At 43.4% G+C, this 20,126-nt stretch overlaps 1 protein-coding gene across 7 annotated transcripts in view; it reads left to right on the top strand.

Moving 5' to 3' along the window:
• Window positions 1-20,126, top strand: part of LOC124721760 (organic cation transporter protein) — a 306,826-nt gene that overhangs the window by 193,819 nt on the left and 92,881 nt on the right. Inside the window, exon 1 of one of the 7 annotated variants that reach the window (XM_047246866.1) lies at window positions 17,216-17,321. The exons of the other annotated variants lie outside the window; for them this stretch is intronic. Coding sequence (XP_047102822.1) covers window positions 17,247-17,321 — 75 coding nt within the window. The 5' untranslated portion in view covers window positions 17,216-17,246. Of the gene's footprint in view, window positions 1-17,215; window positions 17,322-20,126 lie in introns of those variants that run through there. 7 annotated transcript variants of the gene reach the window in all.

The following is a 20,126-nucleotide window of genomic DNA, read 5'->3' as shown; positions in this document are numbered from 1 at the left end:
TGTGGCGCTTCAAATTTATTTTTTAAAAATAAATACAACAGAGAAAGTGAGGTGATGTTCGTCACTTATAACTTAGTATTAATCAAATTTCACGTAACAAGTGCAAGTTTAACATAGTCATATTTATCTTGAAGTTAATGGATTGTCAGATCATTAAGCACAGCTTGACTCTTTACATGACTTGTCTTCATATACAGTTTTGAAACACTTAAAGAAAGCAGTGAGGCTGATTAATTATAAAGCACTGAAAAAGGTTGGCTGAGATGAAATTTACAATGATTCAAAAGCCATCTCTGATTTCGACATATTTACTAATAACCGACTGCCCGATTTTGGTAACAGTTTTCCCAAAAAATAATTAAATTCAGTATTAGGAAATTGTCAAGAAATCTTAAGATGAGAATAGGTATCTGATGATTTTCAGAGTTAAAATGGCCATCAATAAAATAGCGTGCACGACTAATGAAATTATTTATTTTTGTCAAAAAGCCATGAATTTGGATGAAATGCAGGTATTTTCGTATCAATATTAAAAGGAAAAGTATCTCCTGCATTACCTCCTAGTGAATCTAGCTTTTGTGCAGATAGGAGTAAAATACACAGTCATAAAACTCTTTTAGCAGCCCACTTGCGAAAATAAAATATCTTATAGACAGCAGAGGCGATGACATATCCAGATAAGAGGTATGTCTCTTTAACGACATCTTCTATAAAAAGAAGTAGAATTCTTGACTAGAAATAAGTTGTCACTTAAAATCATTTAAGTGAACAAGATGCAGTGATATGTATACTGTTTAAATGTGTGCAATGTTTTTTTATTATTTCATTTAGTCCACATAATAACATTATCGTAGATATGGTGGATGGAATACGTAAATAAACTCTGCTAAACTGCCCCTTATTCTGCGTGGGCTGTGAGCGCAGTGGGACAATCGTCTTTTGCGATATTTTTTTATAGATGGCCTTTCCCTGATTTTCTAAGAGTGCCTCCGATTGTTTGATTGTGAGTCCACAATTGTGAATTCATACTCGAGGTGCTACAATGGCTTTTGTTAGCTCACTTTGTGACTCATCAGGTTCTATGACACCAACAGCTGGGCTTACCCCAGATCTCAATAAATCACCTTGAAAATACATATCATGACTTTATCTTGTATCGAAATGACATCAGCTACCCCTGGGGACTTTTTTTTCTAACCGTCGCGTTTTAATAGGTTCTGATACTTCCTTATTAGTTTAATGTAAGTATATACTATACTATTCGATGTTATGTAAATATGAGTACGCCCTTTTTGAGGAATGAGTTTGTTCGATTGACTTAATCTACATGATAGCTTACACTACTTGCAGTAAGATATTTTGCCCTTTTTTTGTTTTAAGTTCGGTAAATCACCTGTTGTAAGATTCTGCTACTGGAAAGGAACATTGATCAACTAAGTATGACCTTAGGCTTTCACTAAAAAGTGAGAATGATGAAATAATTTTTGTCTAATATGGATAACTATTGTAAATTTGTATCGCACCATTTGTAATGGAATTTTTATAAGCCGATGTCTTTATTGAACAGACACGGTACTTTCCTTTTTACCTTAAAATATATCCACAGATATTGTAGTTTTTATTTAAATATACTACCGCCAGAACAACGTGATTAGCATATGGACAGTGGAGGAAATGTGCGTTTTAATAGAGCTAACGTAGGAATTTTTCACGAATACATTTCGTAAACAGTGTGATTTACGAACCAGAAACAGTTGACAATTGGCGCCGGAGCGCGTGGCGATCGCGTATACCACGTTGGGGCACACGTACCGTATGCCCAAGTTGCATCGTATCTGAGTGTTTAGCAGCGTGTTAAGCTGCCTTCAGCAACTATTAAACTCGGCGCGCTCAACGTTGACGTTCGACAGCACGGTCCGTGAGCCGACGGCAAAATGTGAAAGTGAACAATGACAGCTACTGTAAGCTACTGACAGGTCTGAAACAAAAAATGAAAACGAAGCGGCGGGGGAAGCATTTTACTTGAAGATAATGCCGGCCCTCACAATCCAATGAATTCAAAGTCTTACAGATTAGAGCTGTTGGAGCACTCGGTATAAAGTTCTTACCGATCTCTGAGTGATTCTCATCTTTATGGTCCGATGAAGGAGTACCTTCGTTAATCCAAGTTTTTGTCGAATGCCGAGATAGGTGGAGGCCTTGCAAAAGTGGTTGGGCATGATGCCGGGACGGAAATTCGATGCTTTGCAAGATATTGACTTAGTGCATAGAGGTTGAGGTGGATTGTCTCGAAAATGATGTTATTTGCAATACTCTTTTCCCAATGAGAAGTTTCTTTCTAAAAATTTGCCTTTAATTTTTGACTTACTTTCGTAGTTGACGTGTCTAATGGAGAGGAACGACCTTCTTCCTCCTGATACAATAACAATGTGTAATTGTCTTCCAAGTTGTGAGCAAATCCTCCTGATGATGATGTCTCGAATACTCTTCCAAGCGTTTTGACCAGCGTATATTTTCTGAAGCTTCGTATGCCCACAGAACAGTTTACGAAGAAGCCCCGGTTAAGTTCTGTTCCCGTGTATCATACATGTCAGGAAACGGTAAGCGCAAATCATCGCCTACAGCCGCTTCTTGTGGTTAGGTGTAATAGTAATACAATAATTTTCGTATCAAGAAATGGCAACTGGATTCGAAAGAAGTTTTGTTAACGTTACCATACATGTGAACAAAAGAAATTAGTCGTGTTCTGTACCAACAGACATGCCAGCAGTCATGTAGCCTACATCGAGCTACGGATCTCTATAATCAAACTCATGCTACTCTCCGGCCGTTGTGACCGAGCGGTTCTAAGCGCTTCAGTCCCGAACCGCGCTGCTGCTACGGTCGCAGGTCGAATCCTGCCCCGGGCATGGATGTGTCCTTAGGTTAGTTAGGTTTAATTAGTTCTAAGTCTAGGGGACTGATGACCTCAGATGTTAAGTCCCATAGTGCTTAGAGCCTTTTGAACCATTTTTTTCATGCTAGGCAGCTCTATCAGTATTACTCTTGTCCTATCGTGCAACGGGAAAGATGAATAAACTCTTTGAATGATTCATTCATATGCACAAAATCCGACTTCTTGTAGTCCCTAAGCGAAAGATGCGCTCGAGACGTCACTCCTTTGAGAGTCTACACAGAGAACTTCATGCAGTTTCACGTGACGTGTTTCTTGAGTGGTATATCGTCCACTTGACAACGTTTCCTACTTGGGATCACTAAGCGGTTGGTTGTCCCTCTCTAGCTAACTAAACTCAACACTTGTGTGTATGTAAGTTATGTGATTTGAACGCACAGCAGCGTGGTTATTAGCAGTTCTCTTGGGAGAGATTTTCTGTAGATCGCTAACGCAGAAACCGCATATAAGAATAAGTAGAAAGAAAGTACCTCATAAACGGTCAACTTCGCTTGTTGGCTGTACCTTCTTAGAATTCTTCACATGAGCCGGAGTCTGTCATTCGCTATTCGTACTCTCACTTCGAATCACTTTAATAATGCAGATGAAAACTACTTGTCCTGCACGTGGTCGAACATTTACTTGAAATGTCGACTTATCTACTGTTCGCTATACCGGGAAAATAATTCCTTTCCCTTCAGATATTTATCCGTTTTTTTCTAGCTTCATGACGATTCAGTACCTATCAGCATCGCACAGGAATGTAACTTCAAATCCTGCGATTAATATAATTTGGCATAATTACGTGAAATCAAATAATCACTTTCCCGCCGCTCTCACAAATTCACGCATACGTGTAGTGGAGGGAATAGGCACCTCACGCCGCTCCACAAATGTCCCATTTGCTACCGGTCAGGGAACTTGGCAGCCCCATGACGTAAATATCTTGAAAGCCTGATCCCCTACGTCAATGAACCTTATCTTGCTAGAACTGTCTCCTGGATACATAACAACGAAAGATAGGGTAATCGGACAACACGATGTTTTCAACTTGAACACTTCAGTCACAGACCTTTTGCAACTGACGAATGGCGATTATAAGCCGTGGATTACTAGGCAATGACATCAATAGCAGAAGACCTGTCTACACTTACCTGCAATTATTCAAACTTCACAGTTATTGATGCGATTATTCAATTTCTCCAGGCGTATTTCATGACGAAATAAATATAGGGTGAACAGCCTGCATGTGAGTGTACAAAGGACACAATATTTCGGCACTCGACCTTGTTGCCGTCACCAGGTGTGCTGCTGTACTGCCAAGGGACGGCAGCACATCAGCACACCTGATGATGGCAACAAGGTCGATCGCTGAAATATTGTGTCCTTCGTAAACTCACACCAGGCTCTTCACAGTTATTGTCATTCATGGCGAAACAAATTCCTATTTTTAAATAAGAAACTAAATGTCTATATTTTTCCTATGTTTCTGCTTACAACTCAAAAGACTCTAGGAAATATGCTGCAGTATTACTGGCGTATCATTCAAAGATAATCGATATTGCAGAGTCTCTTGTGTTAGGCGTTAGGACTCCTTGCATTCCCGCACACACTCACTAGCCAAAACATTATGATCACCTGCTTACTTCCAACTTTGGAATGTAATACAGCGGGAGTTTTACGTGCCGTGGACTCGACAAGTCCTTGGTAGGTTTCCAGAGGTATGTGGCACCAGATGCCTACGCACAGGTCACAGAATTCCCGTAAATTACAGACCGGTGGTTTGAGGGTGCGCTGCTGGCGCGCAACAGCTTTCTAGATGTGTCGCACCGAGTTTCGATCAGGCGAATTTAGTTGCCAAGATATCAACGAATGTTCTCTATCACGCTGCTCAAGCCACTCTTCCACGATTCAGCCCTTGTGACATGGCCAGTTCTCCAAATGGAAAGACCGGCCGTTGCGGCCGAGCGGTTCTAGGCGCTTAAGTCTGGAACCGCGCGACCGCTACGGTCGCAGGTTCGAATCCTGCCTTGGGCATGGATGTGTGTGATGTCCTTAGGTTAGTTAGTTTTAAGTAGCTCTAAGATCAAGGGGACCGATGACCTCAGATGTTAAGTCCCGTAGTGCTCAGAGCCATTTGAACCATATTGAACCAAATGGAAGATGCCATCGACGTTGGGGAAGACATGAACATGATGGGAATGCAGGTGGTACGCAATAATTTTCATGTAATCCACAGCTGGCATGATGTCATCGACTACTACCTCGGGTGTTGTGGAAGCCCATGTGAATGTCCCCCATAACATAATACTGGACCAACCGGCCTGCGTCTGTGGCACAGTGCATGTTTTGAGCAACCGTCGTTTGTATTATGGCGTATCTGGGCACATCGACCTGGTGTAGCAAGAAATGTGATTCCTCCAACCAGGCGACATCTTTACATTGATCCACCGTCCAATCCTGAACCTGTGTCCACTGCAGTCGTAATTGACGATGCCGTTGGGGTCAACGTGGGAACACATATGCGTTATCTGCTGCAAAGCCAAGCGTTCAACAATATGAAATTAACTGTGCTCTGAAACACTTGTGCCTGCACCAGCACTCTCCTCTACCATCAGTTATGTCACAGATCGCCACTTATTCCCCTTTAGGGAACGGGCAAGCATCCAATCTCTACATTCTGCGAGGAGGCGTGCACGTCCAACACCTTGTCGCCTCCTCGTTGTGTTACAGCCCTTCAGCCACATTTCATAGATGCTCATCACAGCAGCAGGAGAACAACCTACCAGCTTTGCCGTTTCTGTGATGCTCGTTCCCAGATGCCGGTCAATAACAGTCTACCCTTTATCAAAACCTCTAATGTCACGGAATTTCCCCAATAGCGTCCCTAGAGCTACTAAACACTCGCCTCGGCTCCGCTTATACAGGGTGGTCCATTGATAGTGATCGGGCCAAATATCTCACGAAATAAGCATCAAATGAAAAAACTACGAAGAACGAAACTCGTCTAGCTTCAAAGGGGAAACCAGATGGCGCTATGGTTGCCCCGCTAGATGGCGCTGCCATAGGTCAAACGGATATCAACTGCGTTTTTTTTAAATTAGGAACCCCCATTTTTATTACATATTCGTGTAGTACGTAAAGAAATATGAATGTTTTAGTTGGACCACTTTTTTCGCTTTGTGATAGATGGCGCTGTAATAGTCAGAAACGTATAACTACGTGGTATCACGTAACATTCCGTCAGTGCGGACGGTATTTGCTTCGTGATACATTACCCGTGTTAAAATGGACCGTTTACCAATTGCGGTAAAGGTCGATATCGTGTTGATGTATGGCTATTGTGATCAAAATGTCCAACGGGCGTGTGCTATTTATGCTGCTCGGTATCCTGGACGACATCATCCAAGTGTCCGGACCGTTCGCCGGATAGTTACATTATTTAAGGAAACAGGAAGCGTTCAGTCATATGTGAAACGTCAGCCACGACCTGCAACAAATGATGATGCCCAAATAGGTGTTTTAGCTGCTGTCGCGGCTAATCCGCACATCAGTAGCAGACAAATTGCACGAGAATCGGGAATCTCAAAAACGTCGGTGTTGAGAGTGCTACATCAACATCGATTGCACCCGTACCATATTTCTATGCACCAGGAATTGCATGGCGACGACTATGAACATCGTGTACAGTTCTGCCACTGGGCACAAGAGAAATTACGGGACGATGACAGATTTTTTGCACGCGTTCTATTTAGCGACGAAGCGTCTTTCACCAACAGCGGTAAAGTAAACCGGCATAATATGCACTATTGGGCAACGGAAAATCCACGATGGCTACGACAAGTGAAACATCAGTGACCTTGGCGGGTTAATGTATGGTGCGGCATTATGGGAGGAAGGATAATTGGCCCCCATTTTATCGATGGCAGTCTAAATGGTGCAATGTATACTGATTTCCTACGTAATGTTCTACCAATGTTATTACAAGATGTTTCACTGCATGACAGAATGGCGATGTACTTGCAACATGATGGATGTCCGGCATATAGCTCGCGTGATGGCTTCAAATGGCTCTGAGCACTATGGGACTTACCATCTATGGTCATCAGTCCCCTAGAACTTAGAACTACTTAAACCTAACTAACCTAAGAACATCACAAACATCCATGCCCGAGGCAGGATTCGAACCTGCGACCGTAGCAGTCGCGCGGGGTGGATTGGTCGTCCAAGCACGCACGTTCACCGGATCTGACGTCGCCGGATTTCTTTGTGTGGGGAAAGTGGAAGGATATTTGCTATCGTGATCCACGGAAAACGCCTGACAACATGCGTCAGCGCATTGTCAATGCATGTGCGAACATTACGGATGGCGAACTACACGCTGTTGAGAGGAATGTCGTTACACGTATTGCCAAATGCATTGAGGTTGACGGACATCACTTTGAGCATTTATTGCATTAATGTGGTATTTACAGGTAATCACGCTGTAACAGCATGCGTTCTCAGAAATGATAAGGTCACAAAGGTACATGTATCACATTTGAACAACCGACATAAAATGTTCAAACGTACCTACGTTCTGTATTTTAATTTAAAAAACCTACCTGTTACCAACTGTTCGTCTAAAATTGTGAGCCATAAGTTTGTGACTATTACAGCGCTATCTATCACAAAGCGAAAAAAGTGGTCCAACTAAAACATTCATATTTCTTTACGTTCTACACGAATATCTAATAAAAAAGGGGGGTTCCTACTTAAAAAAACGCAGTTGATATCCGTTTGACCTATGGCAACGCCATCTAGCGGGCCAACCATAGCGCCATCTGGTTTCCCCCTTCAAGCTAGACAAGTTTCGTTCTTTGTAGTTTTTTCGTTTGATGCTTATTTCGTGAGATATTTGGCCCAGTCACGATCAATGGACCACCCTGTGTATGTAGTTTCCCTGCAACGCCACCAGACGGCAGTCCGTCTCGCAGTCAGCAACCTCAAAAATATGAACTTTAGACTTTCTCGGCGTGTGCTGCTGATGAAATGTTCTTTGGTTTCTATCGGAGTGGTTGTGCTGAATTACCGCGACGTTTCGATGTCACCCTCATCAGCTTCTAGCGAAGTTCAAATGGTTCAAATGGCTCTGAGCACTATGCGACTTTACTTCTTAGGTCATCAGTCGCCTAGAACTTAGGACATCACACACATCCATGCCCGAGGCAGGATTCGAACCTGCGACCGTAGCGGTCGCTCGGCTCCAGAATGTAGCGCCTAGAAGCGCACGGCCACTCCGGGCGGCTCTAGCCAAGTGTCGAGAATGCGCGGGCGTACTATACAGGGTGAGTGGCTGACTATTGCCATCTAGAATAACTCCCAAAGTATGACAGTAGCTGGAAAGTTTGGGGGACAAAAGTTGCATGGGCAACAGGGGCCATAATATGACGTTGGTTTTTTGTTGCTAGGTGGGGTAGCGTCAGAGATATGAAGGTCAACTTAGTTTTTTATAAATGGGATGCTATAGTTTGGTACTTATTTTCTGATAGCGGCTATCGAGATGAATCTAGTGATGTGTAACAGTAAGGTCTTTGAAGATCATAGAAGGTCAAAAAGGTGGCATGAACATCCATTTACAGAAGGTGTTCCATTGCTATCAATGCAGAGCTGCAATCTTATTATCATCGATTGGGTGGTATTCCTTATCACTTTGGCACTTAACGAAGCACGTGCTCTGACAATTATCTCTCGTATATCGTGCAAATAGTAAATATTCGCCGGATACGGCGTATCCACGTAATGTGCGATTGACATGTAAATACCATTCGCCGGTAGCTGCGGCTCGTGGTTCTCGCTTCCCACGCGTGGGGTCCTGTGTTCGATTCCCGGCGGGGGCAGGGATTTTCTCTGCCTCGAGATGACTGGCTGTTGTGTGTGTCTTTCATCATCATTTTATCCTCATTCACTTGCAAGTCGCCGTAGTGGCGTTAAAGTATTTGTGGAGCGGCGGCCGAACCGCCCCGCGAGGCGTCTCCCAGCCACCAATGCCATACGCTCATTATTATCATTACCATTCCACGGTTTCGCAATACAACACTAACAGGAACGGTACGACTAGTATCGTCGAATCAAGCGAATGTGTATGATGTATTCCCTCGAAGAACAAGTCGATGTGCTTTTCATTTACGGAGAATGAAAACGAAATTCAGTGAGAGCTAGAGACTTATACGCTGAAAGATATTCTCAACATACTCACATTACACGTCGTACATTTCAATATGTGTATGATAAACTGAGAACAACTGGATCTTTAACGCATTGGAAACATATCCGGCAAAGGAAAGTTACTAACGAGGAAACGGAAATTGGTTCAAATGGCTCTAAGCACTTATGGGACTTAACATCTGAGGTCATCAGTCCCCTAGAACTTAGAACTACTTAAACCTAACTAACCTAAGGACATCACACTCATCCATGCCTGAGGCAGGATTCGAACCTGCGACCGTAGCAGCAGCGCGGTTCCGGACTGAAGCGGAAATTGGTACTCTTGCCACTGTGGTTCGAGATCCGTGTGTTAGTTCGTATCAAATCGCAAGGGAATCTGGCATGAGCCAGAATTGTGTTGTTCGTGTTTTGCACCGCCATAAATATCAGCCTTACCATATCTGACTCCACCAAAACTTAACTGGTATGGATTGTATGCGTCGCATTAAATTCTGCCGATGGGCTCAACTTCAGATTCAGAGGGATGACACATTTATTAATTTAATTTAATTTACTGACAAGGCTACATTCACGAACCATGGAAATGTTAATTTGCATAACATGCAATATTGGACAACTGAAAATCCATGTTGGCTGCGGCTAGTTGCATACCAAAATCCTTGGTCGGTGAGTGTTCAAATGGCTCTGAGCACTATGGGACTTAACTTCTTAGGTCATCAGTCCCCTAGAACTTAGAACTACTTAAACCTAACTAACCTAAGGACATCACACACATCCATGCCCGAGGCAGGATTCGAACCTGCGACCGTAGCGGTCGTGCGGTTCCAGACTGAAGCGCCTAGAACCGCTCGGCCACACAGGCCGGCTCGGTGAGTGTATGGTGTGGGATTCTGGAGGACAGAACTAGAGGCCCCTATTTCATCGAAGGAAATCTTAATGGTAGGAAGTACACCACATTCCAACAAGAAACATTAGGTCTGTTATTGGAAGAAATATCTTTAGGAACAAGGAACAGAATGTGGTATCAACACTATGGGTGTAAATGGACGTTCATGCCACCTTTTTGACCTTCAAAGGCCTTACTGTTACACATCATTGAATTCATCACGATAGCCGCTATCAGAAAATAAGTACCAAACTATAGCATCCCATTTAAAAAAAAAAAAAAAAAAAAAAACGAAGTTGACCTCCATATCTCTGAAGCGACCACACCTAGCAACAAAAAAACAGCGTCATATTATGGCCCCCGTTGTCCCATGAAACTTTTGTCTCACAAACTTTTCAGCTCCTATCATAGTTTCGGAGTTATTCTTGATGGAAATAGTTACTGATCCACTCTGTATGTAGCACGGCCAGAAACAGTCTGAAAACCTTGTAAGGTTGTTGCATGATAGGCTGTGCTGAGAAATAATTGTCAAGAAGAAAATTCGATACGTTGCGCCTTTTACGAGTTAATTAACATTGAAGTTAGCCAGGATCAGGTCATTTCACACACTTATTTAAGTGGCCCGCCAGATACAAATTATGTCAGTTGTTCGCATAACGTAGATGATGGCGTACGAGATTGTTCAGCCTTCGGCTTCGGTTGGATCCTTATTACCTTTCCATATCCAATTTCTTGTTTAGTTCTAGGAAACCAAACGAATAACACATTTAGCGTCACGGTCTCTTGTGGACTGCTTGAATTTATGCGCGCAACGGTGTGATTGGGTAACTTCAATGCTAATTAACTAGCAAACGGCGCAACACGTCCAGTTTTTCTGTCAGCGATTTTTCCACCATCTCAGGCGCCGAGTTCGGCCACCTGTGATGTAGGGCGTGGAGGACCGTTCGACTCTCGGTGCGTTCAGTCTTGTTCAGACACGCGAAGCGTCAACTGCTGAGCGTGTTCTATGTGTATAGCTACTAGTGCAGGATTGCATGCCGAACGTGACTGGCAGCTCTCGCAGATTAGACGTCCTCTGAAGAAAGCGAACGATACAGGCATCCGCAAAGAAGAGGTAGAGAGAGAGAGAGAGAGAGAGAGAGAGAGAGAGAGAGAGAGGAAGAGACACTCGCCTTATCCCCTGCATTGGGTCTCCCTCAGCCAAAATTGCGAAAATTGTCGGAGAAAACAACATCAAGATCATCTTTCGACTATCACGAAAGACGAAAAATATGCTTCGCTTGGTAAAGGGCAAACTGCAAATAACTGATATGTATAGCAACTTATGCGAGCGTTGCCACCAGTACATCTCGCAACGCTGGATCGGACACATTAGATGCGTAAGTCTGGGGCATAAAGAAGAAGCAGCAGTGGCAGAACACAGTCTCAATGAGGGACATACGTTCGAATTTGAGAAAACAAAATTGCTGTGCCGAGCTAGTGGCTTTTGAGAGAGCATCATCAAAGAATCAATTCAGATAAGGCTCCAAGTCAATCTCTCAACAGGGACGAGGGCTACCATTCACTAGCACCTGCACGCCATGAACGCTCACAGCACTTCACGCATCGCGTGACAGGGCAAAACTGAAGGCACCGAGAGGTCCGCGTGCATTACCACAGGTCGCAAACCCCGCGCCTTGGGGAAGAGGTGGCGAGAGACGGTCGCTGCTCAGGTGAATATATGGTACGCTGCAATCTCCACTTTGCCAGAAGCTGATGAGAGTGACATTCCACAAAACGTCGCGAAACTTCAACACAGCCACCCGGACGGAGGCCCGATAAAATTTCATCAACCTTAAAATTTTTTAGCTTAACATGTAGACGTCAGAACTATAAAAGAAACTTAGTCCATTTTTTTGGACGCTATCAGTTCAAAATTAATTCTTCTTCAAATACCGGGTGATCAGAAAGTCAGTATAAATTTGAAAACTTAATAAACCACGGAATAATGTAGCTAGAGAGGTAAAAATTGACACACATGCTTGGAATGACGTGAGGTTTTATTAGAACCACAAAAAAGCAAAGTATTGCTAGACGCGTGAAAGATCTCTTGCGCACGTCGTTTGGTGATGATCGTGTGCTCAGCCGCCACTTTCGTCATGATTGGCCTCCCAGGTCCCCAGACCTCAGTCCGTGCGATTATTGGCTTTGGGGTTACCTGAAGTCGCAAGTGTATCGTGATCGACCGACATCTCTAGGGATGCTGAAAGACAACATCCGAGTCCAATGCCTCACCATAACCCCGGACATGCATTACAGTGCTGTTCACAACATTATTCCTCGACTACAGCTATTGCTGAGGAATGATGGTGGACATATTGAGCATTTCCTGTAAAGAACATCATCTTTGCTTTGTCTTACTTTGTTATGCTAATTATTGCTATTCTGATCAGATGAAGCGCCATCTGTCGGACATTTTTTGAACTTTTGTATTTTTTTGGTTCTAACCAAACCCCATGTCATTCCAAACATGTGTGTCAATTTGTACCTCTCTATCTACATTATTCCGTGATTTATTCAGTTTTCAAATTTATACTGACTTTTTGATCACCCGGTATTTCGGTAGAAAATGTTTCAAGTTTTATCAAAGCGATCGGTCACTAAATTCTTGGTTAGTGAAATAAGAAGACGAACTAACCCCCAGCTACATGCCTGAATGTTGACTGAAAATTCATTTCTCTGGGAAAATTTCGAGTTTCACATAATAAGATAGCTATGTTCACCTTGTATCGCTGCAGTGAAGTGGAACGATTCTCACGTCTCTTGACCTTCCTCAATTAGGACTGATCGATCACGAATGAGCACAGTCCTAATCTTTCCCAACACTTAAATTTGCTGTGTGTGCTCTTTCTTGCAGCCTTCAAATCGCTTCAGTTTTTATATCATTGTAGCACAAATCTATTCGGTATGCTTCTCGTCATGAATCGTGCATAGAAATCGTCACTCAAACAATATCAGCCTTTAGTCGTCATCTGTATTTCTCGAAAATTTCGAAGTTAATCTTGTATATTGTCTTAAAGAACATTATTATTTCATACAATGTGTTTCGGTTAGCTTTTGGTTGTCATGAAACGTCGTCTTTCTAAGGACACTGACTGATAAAATGCTGTATGTAAGCTATATGGGGGTACGGGCAGGTAAAATATCATAAATATATCTCCTTACTCATTCTAGAAAAGAAGAACATAGAACATAGACGCGGGAATTTGTAAGCTAATTAGTATAACAAGCACCTTCTCTTGGTGGAGGGGGCTGACTGTGGCTCTTTCCGAACCCGTGGCCCAGAATAAACCAGTCTGACACAGTCAGTTATGTTTTTAACTCGGAGCCCACGACCTGCCTCTAGTACTAGCTCGTGTATTACAATAGCGTACTGCAAAAGCGAACTACAGTACCATTGTCAGTCGGTAGGGTTAGAATGTTCTGTGTACATGATGAAATTTAGTCGCAACAGGTTTCATAGAAAGAAAGGAACTCTTTAAGTTTTCTCTTCATAAAAGGCGAGAAATAACTTCTTTTTTTTTTTTCAGGGCTGACATGCTTCTGTTCCCTAACCGAGAGGGAAGTTGTGGCGTGATAAGTACCATGCACTCTTTGACGTGCATTGACTGAAGTATCGAAGCGATTAAGATGTTCGAAATCAGTTTGATTTGTAGCCTAGGTCACACACACTGGCTAATATGGTGGGTAGTGGGTTCGAATCCTGACAGGGAAACTCAGTTTCACCGTCAGAGTTCAGCCGAAAGGGAGATGTAAATTTTCTGATCACCAGTCGCTGCGCCAGTACCCTGCTCTAAATTCGAAACCTCTTCAGTGTCCTACACAGACCCAGCTCTGGGGTCTTGTCTTGGTAATTCTTTGTTAAAAGAGTAAGTCCATGCAACTAGAGGCTTGGTGACTGACATCCGTTTACCGAGTAAATCCATGTAGGCAAAGACACAAAGGGGACTTAGTCTCTAGCTATCGGGCGGCGGGAAGCGAATTCTCTCCTCCCTCCCCCGTTTCCCTCAACGGGGAGGTAGCTGCGAATGTGGGCGGCAACACCGGAAACAGCGGCCCTGGACCCTGACGCCCGAAAAGTGGCCGAAGTTTGACATCGTGGCCTTGCTCCGAGCCAGTCATTCTGCATGGCCTTGACGGAATGGTGGCAGTTCCCTTGTTTCTCCGTCCAAAGAATTTTAAGGTTGATGAAATCTGATCGGCTTTCTGTATGAATGAGTGCACAAACACGCACACACTTTTGATACATGAAGATCAAACTAATTTAAGAGGAAGACCGCAGTAATTTAACGATTTATCTACACAGCATCTGCTACTACTTGCAATAGCAGATTTTGCACATTCTTGTTTCGAGTTTCTTATTTTTCCAAATTTTCTAAACAATATGCGTACCACATTCCCGCGTTCAACTCACATCCTGGGCTAATCTGGTTCACTATTACGGTTAAACTAGTCCTACTCTTTTGACTTCTACATTGGATTAAAATTTACTTGTCTAAAATGCATTAAATAATAATTCAGTTTATCTCGTTAATGCAGACCTTCTTATTGAACGTCAGCTTTCTCCAAGTGAGATTACAAATTGACAGATGACTGCATCAAATCCCACAAGAAAATGCACTTTGTAGAGGTGACTAGATTTCATCGAAGGAAATCTTAATGGTAGGAAGTACACCACATTCCTGCGAGAAACATTAGGTCTGTTATTGGAGAAAATATCTTTAGGAACAAGGAACAGAATGTGGTATCAACACTATGGGTGTAAATGGACGTTCATGCCACCTTTTTGACCTTCAAAGGCCTTACTGTTACACATCATTGAATTCATCACGATAGCCGCTATCAAAAAATAAGTACCAAACTATAGCATCCCATTTAAAAAAAAAAAAAAGTTGACCTCCATATCTCTGAAGCGACCACACCTAGCAACAAAAAAACAGCGTCATATTATGTCCCCCGTTGTCCCATGCAACTTTTGTCCCACAAACTTTTCAGCTCCTATCATACTTTCGGAGCTATTTTTGGTGGCAATAGATAGTACCTCACCCTTTATTTTAGTGTATTCGTCAGCATACATAATATATACCTAAACACTCACATGTCTTCACAGTTCCTTCAAACCAAAATGGTATATAATTTTCAATTAGTTTTTCCCATGTCTGAAAAACCAAGTTGAGTTTCACGTTGCGATGCTTTCAAAATCTATGCCGATTACGAAGATCATTTTGCTCAATTTAGTCGTTATCGTTGAGCATAGAACGGTAAGTACCATTCTGCAAAAATAAAGGTCAAAAGTGTAACGCGGTTTTCCGTACGTTTGTTCTGCCGCACTGCATATAGGCGGGTATGAAATACAATCTTTCCAAATCCTCTGATCAATTTACTGGTCAGGAGATTTACAAGAAATCATAGTTAACATTGATTCAGCTCAGATACAAATTTCTGCAGTGAACGAAAAACGAGGACAATAGAGTTAGCGTTGGTATTAAGCTGTTTGAACTGCGTCCGAAAACAACGGATATTTCATTTTGTTAGTAGTAGAAGCGTTAAATATGGGTAATATGTCGCAAGTTTCCTTCGAGAAGAAATACCAATAGAAAAATGTGGAATTAGTAAGGCGATCGCTTAAATGAATGGAATAAGCGTAAAACGATATCCATGCTGATCAACGAGCAATATCTCAAGTCCGTCAGAGTCGATACGTGCCTGTTATATGTTCCTTATACACGAGTGGCACCTTGCTTTACCGAGTTCCTGTGTGCCATCCTCGAAGCCAATAGATAAGCTGGTGCTACGAAGACTGTATGTGCCTATTGATCAGCCTACAAACCATTCCTATGTTCATCGTGTAGTGACAGCCTACACCGAGAACTGTCTTTGAACCGTCAGTTTAAGAATTCCAGCAGATGCATTCTAGGCAACACATCAGCTAACAAGTGCTTTGGAAAGTAAAAAAACTGGACAAGTGCGATCAGGACTCGCGCTCTGAGACTTCTGTACAAACTTAATAACGTATGTAGGTAGTTGAAAGAGAGAAAAAAACAGAGAAAGAGAGAGAGAGAAGCCATTTTTGGATTAGCAACTTTCTACAGCTATTTAATTAATTACCTGAAATTTTAAAAACGCCAAACAGATACGCAGTTCGCTATTCATAGATGGTTCAAATGGCTCTGAGCACTATAGGACTTAACCTCCGTGGTCATCAGTCCCCTAGAACTTAGAGCTACTTAAACCTAACTAACCTAAGGACATCACACACATCCATGCCCGAGGCAGGATTCGAACCTGCGACCGTAGTGGTCAAGCGGTTCTAGACTGAAGCGCCTAGAACCGCACGGTCACACCGGCCGGCTATTCATAGATGCAAGGTGTACTCTATTCCTCCTTAAAAACTTCCATCACCCCATTCTCCATCTTAGCTAATTTAGGTGGTGGTGGTGGTTAGTGTTTAACGTCCCGTCGACAACGAGGTCATTAAAGACGGAGCGCAAGCTCGGGTTAGGGAAGGAAATCGGCCGTGCCCTTTCAAAGGAACCATCTCGGCATTCGCCTGAAACGATTTAGGGAAATCACGGAAAACCTAAATCAGGATGGCCGGAGACGGGATTGAACCGTCGTCCTCCCGAATGCGAGTCCAGTGTGCTAACCACTGCGCCACCTCGCTCGGTGCTAATTTAGGTGAAGCGGTAACGGCCAACTACAGAAATAAATTACAGATCCACTTCAAGTGAATGTCTTTCACAAGCGGATTTTGAAAGAGCAGTAACAATGCCAGGAAGAAGACTTGTATAAAAAGAAGTGCCCGAAGATTAGGAAAAGAGCCACTCTTCTGGACGTTGCGTAACGGAGTCAAATGGATCCTTGGAACACAACTAACGTTCAAGGAACGCGAGACCAGTCTCACTGCAATTAGAACGTGAAGTGCTTCAGAAACATGACGAAACAATTGAAAAAAAGTCCTTTCCGTGATTCTGTAACTCTCATCATCTCGAAGGTCAGATGTGACCCCAGGCGCGTCCTTGGCACACGTGTTGCTACATTTCGAAGACAACACTGAAAATACGCTAACTGTCAGCGACTTTGCTCGACAGAAGTTGCCTGGCTGGGGAAGGGGTTGCGATGGGGGGAGGGGGGTGGGGGGCGGTGTTCTCGGAAGGACTCAGTTGGGGCCGCAGTGCTGAGATGCGCAGCGCCAGGGAGCATTCGCCGCTCAACGATGCTGCGTCAGCCGCCGCTGCTGCTGCGCCGCCCACTCAGGTACTCTGTCCAAAATACATAAAGCAGCCACAGCTTCCGTCTTGTTCATCCGTTGTGCACACTTCCACGGCGACATGGTAGTCTGGTGGCTGCATCGCTAAGAATCACAATTGAAAGGTTTGGAATTCGACTCCCGTTTGACAGTTCGAATTTATTGCAATTGTCGTGACTGATAATGCTTCGTGTATGTGAAAAAGTAAATCAAGTTAGGATTTACTGTTAAACTAGAGTCCCTCGCATAACTGTCGGAGTAAATCTAACCCGATTCCAGTATAGCAATCTGTTGTTCAATTAATTTTCGAGGGATTGCCGGTTGTCATTAACTTGCTGCCGCAATATTACGCTACGAAGCCTTCTAGCCGTCTTCAGGTTTATACCGTCGGAAGTATTCCGAGTTCCTGTATTTAAGGCCCCACCGACGCATGCGTTGTGTACCAGCCAGGAGTCGCGCAGGCGTTATTGAGCGCACGCGCTTCTGTTGGCGACACTGCGTCGCTCCGAGCGCCCTCCCTAGTACAAGCTACCCTTTTCAGTATCAGGTCGATCATCTTCATTCGATAAATTCCAGTGATCTTTATAGTACCTGGGTGTCGAACTGCAGCTCTAAAGATCCTCGTACGTTGTTTTTTGCCTTATGACAACATGGCAGCCGTTAAGTATAACTAGTACGCAAAAGACAATATTTTACGATTCTGCGTCCACATGAGCCCATCGCGTCGGACGTTTCAGATTTATGGAGACGAAAAAAGTGTTTCAAAATTAGCTAAAAACTGTGAAAGTTCTGTTTCAAACTCTAGAGTGATCCGAACACTGACAGCCTGATCAGAAAATTAATTTACTCATACATTACCAGCCACCGTGGGCGGGTTGCTAACCACACCTGTACGGCGTCGCTCGGCTCTGAGGTAAGCCGGTTCGAATCTTGGTTGTGGAAAATTTTCACTGCCAGATTTGGCCGGCAAGGGGAGGTCAGGTGATGGCTTAGAGTTCCTAATCACCAATATTTGCGCCAGTGTCCTCGTCTAAATTCGAAATCTTTCTGAAATGACTCATGAAGTTAGGGCATGTGACTCTGTTGATAACGATCCGTGCGTTGCATGGGCACGTTAAGCTCGGCGGCCCCTGTGGTGCTATTCGAGAGGAGTGGGCAACTGCGGGCACTGGGTTTTATCCTCACCCTGCCCTTCATCGATATCAACACAAACCCAACATTACACTGAACAAGCCCTCATCACAGTCATCCTCACGATACAGATACACATTTGACAGTTTGTAACAGGCCGGAAGAAGGCAACGGCAAATCACCTCCAGTAGTAACAGTGCCTGGAACGGCGATGCAGATTTCCTGCATCTGATTCCCTATGCTCATTCCCTGAGGATGGGACAACTTTCGCTCATATCGCTTGTTGTCTTTGAAAAATTCCGCTATATGCAGGAGAAACCAACAAATTAGATACTATATTAGCCAAACCCTTAAGTATGTGTACTCCGTAATATAGAGTGCTGTAAACGTTTGCCCAGACATTCCACCACTGATAATGAAAATTACAGATAAACTAAGCAAATACTCGTTTAATGTAAACTGACATTAAAATTTCCAACGGAAACAGCTTCTCAGTCTAAAGCGAAAGACATTTTTACATAATCGGTATCTGACGAGATTCACTGCCTACTCGTATTTATGTCGCCTTTCAGTGTCACAGACACATACTGCAAATGAAACGGGGTATTTTTCTGAAGTCTACATTCAGTATCAGGTTTTCAGGAAGATTACCTCCACTTTTGGGTACTACATGTGATCTGTTTTGACAACAGAGAACAATATGACAGGTAATGTATTTCGTCAGTTTACATGCAAATAACATGAAATATTTCTGGAGCACTAAATTTTCTGTTTTCGTTCGCAAGAACAATACCACAAGCGAGATTGTAAAATTCTAGCTTATGAATTGTTCTTGCTATTTTGGCGACTGCTAATGAGGTACTGCAGTCTTTTGCTGATCTGACAGCTTCTTATGTCAGACACTGTGGCAGTCAATGACATAACCAGGAAACAGTATACAATCCTTCCTCACGTACAGACTGATCGAACCTTTTTTACCGTAACTACAAAATGGCGTACGATTCAGTTGGAAGGAACCTGCAGGCCCGCTGAAGCTGTATGCTCAGAGACCAGAGTTCTACAGTCAGGGAGTATAGAGACGTTTGGTTAAATTGAGACAGAAGTCGGTCACACAAAACAGTAAATTTCTCCGTGACAAGATCCCATGCGGTTTCCAGTTGTGACCCACCGTCTCGCTCAATAATGCCTGCACAAACACTTGCGAGTACACTTCGCATACGTCGGAGGATCGTACGAGGAGGAAGTCTTAATACCTTCGCCAATGTACAAATGAAGACGGCCAGAAGACTCTACGCTGAAATATCGTGTTAACAAGTCACTGAAACCCGGCAATTCCCCCGAAATGTCAGGGAACAATGTACATGCCGGGAAAGTTTCAAAGGCCACAGCAGACCTTTGAATTATTGCGCAAAGTGATGATGTCGATTTGAAACTTTTTCTTAGGAATATTTTTGTTCAGCGGATCCGGGTGGCCGGCCCGAGTGGCCGTGCGGCTCTAGGCGCTACAGTCTGGAACCGAGCGAGACATGTATGCGTGTGATGTCCTTAGGTTAGTTAGGTTTAATTAGTTCTAAGTTCTAGGCAACTGATGACCTTAGAAGTTAAGTCGCATAGCGCTCAGAGGCATTTGAACCATTTGGATCTGGGTGTGGTATTCGTAAATGGGATGGTATAAATTCAGA

The sequence above is a fragment of the Schistocerca piceifrons genome, chromosome X (assembly GCF_021461385.2).
Source record: "Schistocerca piceifrons isolate TAMUIC-IGC-003096 chromosome X, iqSchPice1.1, whole genome shotgun sequence".
In the NCBI taxonomy this organism is placed as follows: domain Eukaryota; kingdom Metazoa; phylum Arthropoda; class Insecta; order Orthoptera; family Acrididae; genus Schistocerca; species Schistocerca piceifrons.
Note: the sequence above shows the minus strand (reverse complement) of the source record. Positions and strands in the feature narration are given on the sequence as shown.